The sequence below is a fragment of the Humulus lupulus genome, chromosome 1 (assembly GCF_963169125.1).
Source record: "Humulus lupulus chromosome 1, drHumLupu1.1, whole genome shotgun sequence".
Lineage (NCBI taxonomy): Eukaryota > Viridiplantae > Streptophyta > Magnoliopsida > Rosales > Cannabaceae > Humulus > Humulus lupulus.
The window spans coordinates 193,202,988-193,214,551 of NC_084793.1; the positions used below are offsets into that span (position 1 = coordinate 193,202,988).

Below are 11,564 nucleotides of genomic sequence, written 5' to 3' on the forward strand. Positions count from 1 at the left end.
ATATGGGAAAATAAACCCATAAAAGTGAAAATTCTTAAAAAAAACCTAGATTAACTTTTTTTGAAAAAAAGCTATATTTTTGCACACTCTAATAAAAATCCCTTATAACATGTAATTTCCTCTAAATTTTATTAAACAACATAATACAATAATAATTCAAAATCTTCTAAATTTTATTCTCTTTAATTTCTCAAATTCATTTACTCAAATTCTCGTTACAATTTAATAAACGTGCCATGAATACTTAAAACCGTTTCCCATAATTAACGCAGATTCCAAACTTATAATGCCCTTCTCTTCTTTTCTTCCTTCCTATCCTATATATGCCCGTCTTACACTGATACTCTCTCTACGTGCCACGCGTACACAAAATCAATTCAATATTTTATACAATAAAAGAACACACGACTATCTATAATTATTAGTGATGTACTGCAGTCGCCACGTTAAAGTAGACGAGGGTACATTGGTTATTTCACGCTAAATCGAGCTTCAAAAAGACAATATTATCCCTCCTTTTGTGTTTGAAATTACAATAATGTACGATGCTTATACCACGTGTCGTCATTCCATTAAGCGAGGAAGATATATAGTCTTTTTAACGAATTCAAATCTGCCAACTCAACTGCCAACCACCGGAAAACTCCATATTTACCGAAAAAGCAAAAAAAAAAAACAGAGAAAGAGAAATTAATAACTAATTAAATAAATTAAAAATTAAAAACAGAGAGCGAATAGCCAAGACGACAAGTGTTGAATAAAGCCATTTTTCTGTTCTTGTGTATAGATCTGAGATTGTGAGATACCGATTTTAGGCTGTTTACCTTCAGCCAAACAAGTGAGAACAAGAACACCGCCATAGTAGTGGAGGTATGCCTTTTCTTCTCTCTTTCTTTCATTTCCTGTTTTGCATTCAGAGCTCTCCATTGGGGAATATGGATATGCGAATTTGTTTATATATGCATATATCATTGATTTATGCTATAGTCTTCAGTTATTCGGCTGCAATGTGTAATGTAATGGTTTTTAGAAGCATTGTTGAAGCGCTCCTGTTTATAGATTTCTTTCTCTATTTAGTGTCATACCATGTTCTGCTTTCTGGGTAATTTTTTTAGTTTATTGTCCGAATTTTTTAATTAAGATTTGTGATTTTAATCAATTTCAAAAAGTTTCTGGTCAAAATTTGATCCAGGATTATTTATATTTTGAATTGCTGTTGGGGCGGCTTGCTTTGTGGGTGGATAGGTTTTTAGTGGAATTGTGGTGATGGGTGTAATTGAATTATGTGTGTGTGTGTATACACATAATGTGAATCGAATACGTCAGCGTATTGTGGTGGCGAATGTGAATTTAGTTGAATTAGAATTTAGGGAATCTAGCATTGAGTGGGAATTGTTTTCAGAATGACTTGGATGAAAAGATGAAGCTAAAATTTGTTTCATGCATTTTTCATGCCTTAAAACATGCATGTGGTGCCATGGTATGATTGAGACCATGAGTCAGGAGGTAGAATATAGTTTCCCATAGCACCAAGGTCACACAATGACACAAGCACTTACAATTGTTCCACTCTAAATAGATTTACTTTTTTATTGAGCAGAAGATCATTACCTTTTTTTTTGTTCTTTTATATATTTAATTTTTTCGGAAAAATATTCTTGAAGTAATATAACTGAGTTTTGTAGCCTATTTGGTCTTAAAATTGTTGATATCTTATAAATATAAATTTGTAAGAATGCTTATGAATAGTTTGTCAAATAAATTGGCTTGTTGAGTTTAGTTGTAGTATTATATACTTGTATTTCATTCTGATTCAACTATTAGGATAGAAGACTTTTGATGTTTGTGGTTCTGCTCTTTCTTTAAGTGAGAATCTGCCTCTGAAAAATAAATATAGACCATATTCAAACAATAGAATTTTCTCTGTGTGGATGTTTGATGCATATATGCGAGGAGATATTTGCATAGCACATCTTTTTCTATATTTACTTTTTATTTTAATGCCTCTGATGTTTTCCCTTGTTTCCTCTGCAAATACAGCAGAAGCGTCCAGGAACATGACTGAAATGAATTGAAGCATATGAGCTTATTTTTCTGATCTTATCAATCAAGAAGAGTTCAAGACACACTAGGCTCTAGCCAATATGAAAGTGGGAACCAACTCTTTCTTGCGGGGAAGACCACTTTCTCTCATTTTGGCTAGCCTACTTGCTACAACTTTATTACTTTGGTTATGTGAAAAGAATCCTTTCAGCACTACTTTATCAGTGACCCAAGAGCTATTTGCGAACCCCACTGTAGGTATGTTTTCAAATTGTTATAGCTTAAATATGTTTTTGATGTGTGCCTGCACAGAAATACTTCCAGAGAGATCTTAGTGAAAAATTATTAGGTGCACAATTATCATCTAAAGACTTATCCGGATCATAGCTGAAGAAAAGAATTTTGATGCATGGAAGTTGAGACCAAAGATTTCATCGTCTTGCTTGAACTTGAAAGTCTGGAAACTTGTCAAACTTAAACCCATCCTGATAAACTCAATTAGTAGCTAGGCCTGTAAGTATTAATTTGGATGTAATTGGTCTTAATTGACTCACATGTGTCAGCTTGCCAAAATTTTAAAATTTATGCAGTTAAGATGTAAGGGAAAGGAGAAGATCCTAACACTTTTTTTATTATTTATTTTTTAAATTTAAATTTTATAGTTCTTTAACTTTAGATTCTTGAGATCATAACTATGGACTTGTCGACAAAAATGTACGTTACTTTCTATAGGTTTGGAGGAAAAAATATATTCTTTATTGATATTAAAACTGAGAATATACATAGGTATTTATAGAATACATAGTTGACTAATAGCTAGGGAAAATCAGCACTATACAGGGAAGGAAATGGCTGTACAATCTATTCCTAGAAAGTTTCTAAAAAAATATAAGAAGATAATCTCTAATTAATTCACATTTTTCTACACTCCACCTCAAGCTTCAATCCAACTTGCTAATACAAGATTCAAAACTTGGATTGAACAATCCCTTCGTAAAAATGTCAGCAGTCTGTAAAGATGTTGGCAAGCAAATAGATCCTGCCTCAAGCTTTTCCTTGATAAAATGACGATCAATCTCCACATGCTTTGTTCGATCATGTTGGACGGGATTATTAGCAATACTGATGGCAGCCTTGTTATCACAATAAAGTTTCATCGGAAGCTCAATAGGTAGCTTTAGTTCCTCCATAATTCGCTGTAGCCAAATCACCTCACATAGTCCGTTTGCCATTGCTCTGAATTCAGCCTTAGCACTACTCCGAGCAACAACACTTTGTTTCTTGCTTCGCCATGTAACCAAATTTCCCCACACATAAGAACAATAACTAGAAGTTGACCTCCTATCTGTTACAAACCCAGCCCAATCTGCGTCAGTATACGCTTCAATAGCTCGGTAACTACTCTTCCGGAATATAAGGCCTGTACCAGGTGATCCTTTGAGGTACCGAAGAATCTTGTAAACTATATCCATGTGAACCTTCTTGGGAGAATGCATAAATTGGCTCAACAATCCTACGTCAAAAGCAATGTCAGGCCTAGTATGGGATAAGTAAATCAGTCTCCCAACCAACTTTTGATACCGGGTTATATCAACTCCTTCTTCCTCACCATTACCTAGTTTCACATTGGGATCAACTGGTGTGTCAACAGGTCTGCACCAACTCATCTCAGTGTGTTTGAGTAGGTCGAGAACGTACTTCTTCTGGCTAACTGCTATTCCCTCCTTTGACCAGGCAATTTCCATTCCCAAAAAATATTTAAGACTCCCAAGGTCTTTAATTTCAAACTCATCTGCTAAGCACTTCTTTAATCTATTCATCTCTCTTACATCATCTCTGGTTAGGATTATGTCGTCAACGTACACAATGAGAATAACAATTTTTCCTTCACCATTCCTTCTAAAAAACAAAGTGTGATCAGTCTGTCCTTGAGTGTACCCTTGCTTCTTTACTGATTTTGTGAACCTTTCGAACCAAGCACATGGTGACTGTAGAGAGACTTCTGTAATTTGCAGACTTTGGATCCAAACTTTTCCTCGAAACCAGGAGGGGCATCCATGTATACCTCTTCTTCGAGGTTTCCATTCAAGAACGCATTCTTAACATCCAAAGGCTGCAGTTGTCACTCCAAGTTTACAACAATGGAGAGCAATACTCGGATAGTATTAAGTTTTGCTACTGGGGAAAATGTCTCTGAATAGTCAATACCATATGTTTGAGTGAACCCCTTGGCAACTAGTCTCACCTTGTACCTTTCCAGAGTTCCATCAGACTTGAATTTTACTGTGAAGACCCATTTGTAACCCACCGTTTTCTTTTCCTTTGGTAACTCCACTTCCCACGTCTGATTCCTTTCCAGAGATCGCATCTCCTTTAGGACAGCTTCTTTCCATTCTAGAACCTGTAAAACATCTCTAATACTCTTTGGAATTTCCACATTAGTGAGTTGGGTAATGAAAGCATGAAAACAAGGAGACAAATTTTTATAGGAAACAAAATTGGACATTGATACAAAGGATGCCTAGTGCATTCCCTTGTTCCTTTTCGAAGGGCAATAGGAATATCTAGATCATACATAGTAGGATTTTCAAGAATAGAGTCGGAACCTGAGTTTTCTGGATTTGGACTTGGGGTCTCTTCATGGCTTTGCTGAAGTGTTTCGGACAATACTCTAGACTTTGGTTCCTTTCGTGTAAAAAATTTGCCAAACTTGTTTGTAGTGTCATTTTCGGTTCTATCGGGACTGATATATGTTGGAGCCATGTTCTCATTATTTTAAACTTATGTTGAAATATTTTCATGAGAATTCATCCCCTTTTCAATTTCAAGCACATCAGTATTTTTTATTAATTCATTTTCTCCAACTTGATTTTCATTATTACCTCGAGAAAGATTTTGATGTTCAAAAAAGGTAGTAGAATCGGAGTTTGGATTTATGTTTCCCACAAAGTCTGAAAAAGGAAGAACTGATTCTTTAGAAAAATAAAATAAATCACCAGAATTTTGAATGTGAAAATCCAAATTTTTTCCTCCCCTCTAGCAGAATCTTCCTCTCTGTGCTCCCCTTGAAGACGAGACTTAAAATATGACGGTTGTTCAAAAAACTGAGCATCAAATGTCACAAAATATTTTTTAGTCAAGGGATCATAGCACTTGTATCCCTTTTGTGTGGGAACTAGAAAAACACACTTCTTCCCTCTTGGGTCAAATTTTTTTTGATTTAAATCTTTGTTATGAATGAAAACAGTACATCCGAAAATTTTAATAGGTAAAGAGTGTTGAAGTCTAGACTGTGGAAATTTTTTGAAGAACATAGTCACAGGTTTTTCAAAATTCAGTGTTTTGGAAGACATCCTATTGATGAGATAGGTGGTTGTTAGGATGACATCACCCCAGAAAATTTTGGGCACTTTATGTGTAAACAACAATGCTCTAGCTACCTCTAAAAGATGTCGATTTTCCTTTCAGCAATACGATTTTGTTGAGGGGTACTTATACAAGAGCTTTGTTGAAAAATACCATGAGTAGCAAAAAAATCTCCAAGAATTTGTGTAAAATATTCCCTACCATTGTCACTACGTAACACTTTAATTTTTGTGTCAAATTGAGTTTGTATCATGTTATAAAACATCTTAAAAATTCCTTCAACTTCAGATTTTTGTTTCATAAGATAAACCCAACTCATTCATGTATGATCATCAAAACAAAGTGACAAACCACCTCTTTCTCGTAGGAGTTAAAATTTTTGAAGACCCCCAAATATCACCATGAACGAGTGAAAACGGTTTTGATGGTATATATGAATGAGGAGAATAGGTAGAATGATGCATTTTTGATAAAGCACAAATCTCACATTGAAATAAGGATGGATCTTTATTGAAAAATAAACTAGGAAACAAGCGTTCTAAATAATGAAAACTAGGATGCCCTAGATGAAAATACCATAACATAATATCTACCAAAACATTGAGAAGCTGAATTTTGAAGAGATCCATCATCAAAGTAATAAAGTCCACCACTTAGTTGAGCATTGCCAATTGTCTTCCCCAAGGCCAGATCCTAAAATTCACAGTGAAAAAAATAAAAATCAGCATGACAGTTTTAATTGCGAGTTAATTTATTGGCTGACAGTAAATTACAAGACAACTTGGGGACATGTAACACATCCTTTAGTATTAAGAATGAAGAAATTTTTATGTCACCTGTTCCTGCAATGGTTGAAAAAGAACATCAGCCACTTTGATTTTTTTATTTCCTGCACATGGATTATAGGAATGAAAAGACGAGAAGAACTAGTCATGTGATCTGTAGCCCCAGAGTCTATTACCCAAGGTTCCAAAGTATTAGATGAAAAGAACGACAAACTACCTTGGTTGGCATAGGAACATGAAGGAGAACCTAAAAGTTGTGGATAATTAAAGAGTTTTAAGAGATGCTCTATTTGCTCCGTGGTGAATGGCGATTGACTGGGATTCCTGGAGGTAGAATTGGGCTCTGCAGAGGTTTTAGAAATGGTGTTCAGTGCCTTGTTGTTGTCCTGCCTTCTTTTCCAGCATGACTGCCAATTTGGTGGTTTACCAGCATGTCTCCTTCGTATGCTAGTGGCGTTTGCGATCACACCAAGGTTTCTTCCTTTTGTCATATGGAGAATCATGGCCTTTTGTGACTAGAGCCGATCCCTCATGTTTTGAAAATTGAGGGATAGCTCCTCCCATCACTCGTTTGCGTCCTTCTTCCTGTCACACCTCAGAAAATACTTCACGAATTGATGGAAGTGGACGCCGCCCTATGATCTGACTTTTGACATCATCAAACACTATACATATAATTTCTGTCAGCTTTCTCGCGTTTCTTAAATCGAGTCAAAGCTTTGGGATTTTCCCACTCATTACTGTAACAGAGGTCGAGTTCCTGCTAAAGTGCCAGCATGTTGTTGTAGAACGTTGTGACATCCGAGTTGCCTTGTTTGGAGTTCCACAATCTTATCTTCAACTCAAAGGCTTGGGAATGGTGTTCCACATCAAAATACGTCTCATGCACTGCTTCCCATATTTCTTTGGCAGACATAAAAAGATACGACTTCCTAATGGATTCCTCCATAGAGTTAAGAAGTCAAGTGGTAATTAGAGAATTTTCTGATCTCCATCTCCGGAATGTAGTGTTAGATTCCTTTAGTTGAGTCTCCTCCCCTGTCAAATAACCTAATTTTCCCCTACCATCAATAGCTAATTTCACAAATTGGGCCCATTCTAAGTAGTTCTTACCGTTTAACCTAACAGTAGTGATTTGAATTGAAGCATTGGTGTTGAAATCAACAATATTTTGGGTGTTTTGGATGGCAGGAGGTGCAGCTGTGGTAGGGGATGAAGGTGGAGTTTGGTCGGCTGAATTTTTGGACATGGTGGTTTGATTTCAGTAAACCCTAAACCTCTGATACCATATAAGTTTGGAGGAAAAAATATATTCTTTATTGATATTAAAACTGAGAATATACATAGGTATTTATAGAATACATAGTTGACTAATAGCTAGGGAAAATCAGCACTATACAGGGAAGGAAATATCTGTACAATCTATTCCTAGAAAGTTTCTAAAAAAATATAAGAAGATAATCTCTAATTAATTCTAAATTTTCTACACTTTCCATTTGATTCCTGAATCAAACTTTCCAGTTAATTTCTTATAGAAAAATCAGGATTTATATTCAATGGTGTGAGTTTAATAGTCAGAATAAGAAACAGTTTTCAATAAATGAATCTCAAGTTGGATTACAAAGATCTTAAGCCTTCTTTGAAAATAAGAGTTGGCTTTCCATTTCAAACATTGGAAATTCATTATAGGATTCACTTACTGTACTTCGGTTACACATATTTGATATGAGCTTGTGGTCTGTTGTATTTTTTTGATGCCTGTAATAAAAAAAATGAATATGACTAGATCAAAAAAGAGTGACCACAAAGTTCTCAGGATTTAGGAAAACTTAATACATCTCTTTTTAATTTGTAGGACATACAGTTCAGGATAACAATTTCACAAAAGTCTATCTTGCTTATATTATATATATGTTTTAAATCTCAATGTGTGGAGTGTTTTTATAGTAGTTTGGGTGTTGTAAGACGTCTATGTTAATTGGCAACAAATATAACTTTTTAAGAATTGCAAACTTAGATGTGGCTTACTTTGACAAGCCAAGACCTTCAAATTTTCTTTTCTTTTAGGTCAGGGACATGGGAGTATGTGATAATAATGCATTGTTGTGTTTATAACTGTGATAAACCCCCAGTCCAGTTTGTATACAAGAGGAGACCACGATACACTTAGTTAGTATGGTTATGTATTTAATTTGATGTATTTTCATTTTGTTGTTTTTCTGGGTTTAGTGGCTGTTTAGTTTAGTTTATATTTTATTTTTGTCCTAGGTGGCATTATCACTTAACTTGTATATATAGAGGGGGTTTGTCTCTTGGTAAGGAGGAGATTAGAAAGTTTTCTGTGAGGAACTAAGGAAAGAACAGCCCTCTTGAACTGGTTGTACTTTGGAGAGTCTAGCCTCTCGAATGCTAGCAAACTGCTCTTCTCTGAACAAGTGACTGTACTTTGTCTCTTTCTGACTATCTGTAGATACAAGAATTGTGTTGGACATATTTTTTGATGTGCCAAATATGTTAGTGAGCTTATGAATATAACTTCATGCAGGGTTTGTTGAAGTAAGCCCTAACAGTTCCTTGAGTGTTACAAAGGCAAATGAAAATGTTGAAGAAAAGGATATTCAGATTTCTATAATAGAAGAAATGAATGGCAACGAAGAAATATCAGTTGCTGGACCGGTCGGTTCTCCACCTGAAATTTTGTCCGAAATGCAGAAAAGCAAAAGGGGTAATGGGGAAGAAGACAAGTCAAGTGCTGGATTAGTTGGTTCTCCACCTGAATTTATCTCTGAAATGCAAAAAAGCGAAGGAGATGTGCCATCTTTTTCAACAAATAAAGGTAGAGTTCCACTAAACTCATGCAAATATATTATCTATACTTAAAGCTAATGCAATTTCCCTTTGTCTTTAAATTGAGGTGCATGCCATTATGAGTACCGTCACCTGTTTTAAAGTTTATCACTTGTTGCCTTGCTTAAATATATACCAGCTTTGCTTCTGATTTAGATCAGGCTTTGGTTAGTGTTTACGATTTTTGTGAGATGTTTGGCAGTTTAGTATGTTTCTTTTTGTATGAAGTAGCTACCAAAATATTCCTTAGTTTAGAAGTAAATGTTTTAAAACTGTCTATAAATTTTATATATAACGGTGTTGCTCATTTCAATTTTTAATATTATTGGTTTCCTGTCCTGTCAGCTTTCTTATCTTATGCATTTTGGGTTTTTTTTTTGTTGGTCAATAATCTCCCATTTATCAGGTTTACTCCATCCGATATTCGATAAAGTCATTTTACTAAATATCACTGAGTTTGTTCCCTTTGCAGTTTGCAACTTTGCCAAAGGTAGATGGGTGGCAGATAGTGAGCGGCCATTATATTCTGGGTTTGATTGTAAGCAGTGGCTATCAGAAATGTGGGCATGTAGATTGACTCAACGAATTGATTTCTCTTATGAGAGATATCGATGGCAACCGGAAAATTGTGAAACAATGAAATTTGAGAGGTCTTCATTCTTGAGAAGGTTGTTATCCTTGGTTTGAGCTTCTTTGGAATAAAGATTCGCCAGCCTTGTCATTCATTTCAATTACATTACCCTGCTACACTAAAAAAATTACATCTGAATATGCTGGTTTATTATATTGTTACTCTTCCATTCTTGCCAAAATTTCCTAAAGTTGAATGGTTGAGGCGGCAGAATTTTGCATGATTTCCTCACCATATTTTCACCAACAAATCAAATTGGCAAATGATTGCAGACACGTCATTGACAGCTTCACTTCACTCTTTTCTTCAGTCAAACATGGTCGTCTTGCACTTCTGGAATCATACATTTATATATATATGTATATGTATATATATATACATAAATATCCATGCCACATAAACTTGAATTTGTTTTTGTACGGTGCCAAACTCAGTGTTTTTAATGCAGTTCTCTAAATGTGCCTGAATGTTTCAGAATGCAGGACAAAACAATTGCTTTCATTGGAGATTCATTGGGCCGACAGCAGTTCCAGTCTTTGATGTGCATGGTCAGTGGTGGGTTATATAGCCCGGAAGTTGAAAATGTAGGAAAGCTGTATGGTCTTGTAAAAGCCCGTGGAGCCATTCGTCCTGATGGTTGGGCTTATCGATTTCCAAAAACCAATACGACCATTCTCTATTACTGGTCAGCAAGCCTGTCTGATCTAGTTCCACTTAATGCCTCAGACCGAGCCTCTGATGTTGCCATGCATCTAGACCGTCCACCGGCTTTCTTGAGAAAGTACCTCCATCGTTTTCATGTATTAATTCTGAATACCGGACATCATTGGAACAGGGGGAAGCTGAATGGAAACCGGTGGGTGATGTATGTTGACGGAAAGCCTAATGAAGACAGAAAACGTGCAGAAATTGGGAATGCCAAGAATTTCACAGTTCATAGTATTGTCAGGTGGGTTGATTCGCAACTTCCCTCTCATCCCAACCTCAAAGCTTTCTTTAGGACTATCTCACCTAGGCATTTCTCTAATGGTGATTGGAACACGGGGGGAAGTTGTGATAACACTAGTCCATTGTCCGGTGGAAGTGAAGTGGTTCAAGATGGATCAAAGGATCCAGTAGTTGAAGGTGCTGTAAATGGTACAAAGGTAAAGATTTTAGATATCACTGCCCTTTCGGAACTGAGGGATGAGGGTCATATTTCCCGCTACAGCATTAGAGGCACAACTGGCATAAACGATTGCTTGCATTGGTGCCTACCTGGGATTCCAGATGCATGGAACGAACTACTTTTTGCACAGATATAGGGCTCTGACACATGGTTGTAGGTAAAAAAGAGAAGGGAAATGCCATTCTTTTTGTGATATAAAGGAATCAATCATTTTGTTCCGAGAAAACCAACTCCTCACTGATATGATCATAGAATAGGTACAGCAGCAATCCTTTTATTTATTTTTTCCATTTTTTATTTGTGAATTGAATTCTTCATATGAGTTTACATATAGATTTGTATAATCTGTCGTCAAAACAAGGAGTTTGCCATAAGAATGGAAGCGCGTCAAGAGCTGCAGGCACTATGTTATGTGCTGCTTTCAGTTTAAACTTACATTCAATGAACAAAATTTCTTTCTCTTGTGCGGCTCCTACAAATAATTCTTTTCTCTCTAGTGAGTGTTGTATTATATTACCAGTACAGTGTGAACTATTTGGAAATGAAAAAAAATAAAACTATTCATCCCAACGAAACCGTGTCTTTTAACTTGACTTTTGAAGTTGTTGTGTGGTGAAGCAATGAATGCATCCAAATCTCGTGCTTTTGTATCATTCATTGTTGTGAGGTTAAAATATAGTTGGGGGTACAAGAATGGGACTCAATCTACTTTTTCGGCTAATTA

General features: G+C 35.8%; 1 protein-coding gene across 4 annotated transcripts; it reads left to right on the plus strand.

Moving 5' to 3' along the window:
• The first annotated feature begins 655 nt into the window (after positions 1 to 655).
• On the plus strand, positions 656 to 11,302 carry LOC133801902 (protein trichome birefringence-like 14). 4 transcript variants are annotated; one of them, XM_062240126.1, is made up of 5 exons: positions 656 to 870; positions 2,041 to 2,301; positions 8,740 to 9,030; positions 9,514 to 9,709; positions 10,148 to 11,302. In XM_062240126.1, exons 2-5 carry the CDS (start codon positions 2,145 to 2,147, stop codon positions 10,974 to 10,976), a joined length of 1,473 nt encoding a protein of 490 aa, XP_062096110.1. In that variant the 5' UTR covers positions 656 to 870; positions 2,041 to 2,144; the 3' UTR covers positions 10,977 to 11,302. The 4 variants fall into 4 exon arrangements, with proteins under 4 accessions (XP_062096110.1, XP_062096116.1, XP_062096126.1 ...); XM_062240132.1 differs by having other exon boundaries at positions 2,044 to 2,301; XM_062240142.1 differs by lacking the exon at positions 656 to 870 and adding an exon at positions 7,386 to 7,458 and having other exon boundaries at positions 2,164 to 2,301.
• The last annotated feature ends 262 nt before the right edge of the window (positions 11,303 to 11,564 follow it).

What these genes read in the sequence shown, in the direction of transcription:
- LOC133801902 (XM_062240126.1), top strand. Translation starts at nt 2,145, where the DNA reads ATGAAAGTGGGAACCAACTCTTTCTTGCGGGGAAGACCACTTTCTCTC. An exon ending in ATCTTTTTCAACAAATAAAG is followed by an intron (nt 9,031 to 9,513) that starts GTAGAGTTCCAC and finishes TTCCCTTTGCAG; the next exon opens with TTTGCAACTTTGCCAAAGGT. An exon ending in AGGTCTTCATTCTTGAGAAG is followed by an intron (nt 9,710 to 10,147) that starts GTTGTTATCCTT and finishes TGAATGTTTCAG; the next exon opens with AATGCAGGACAAAACAATTG.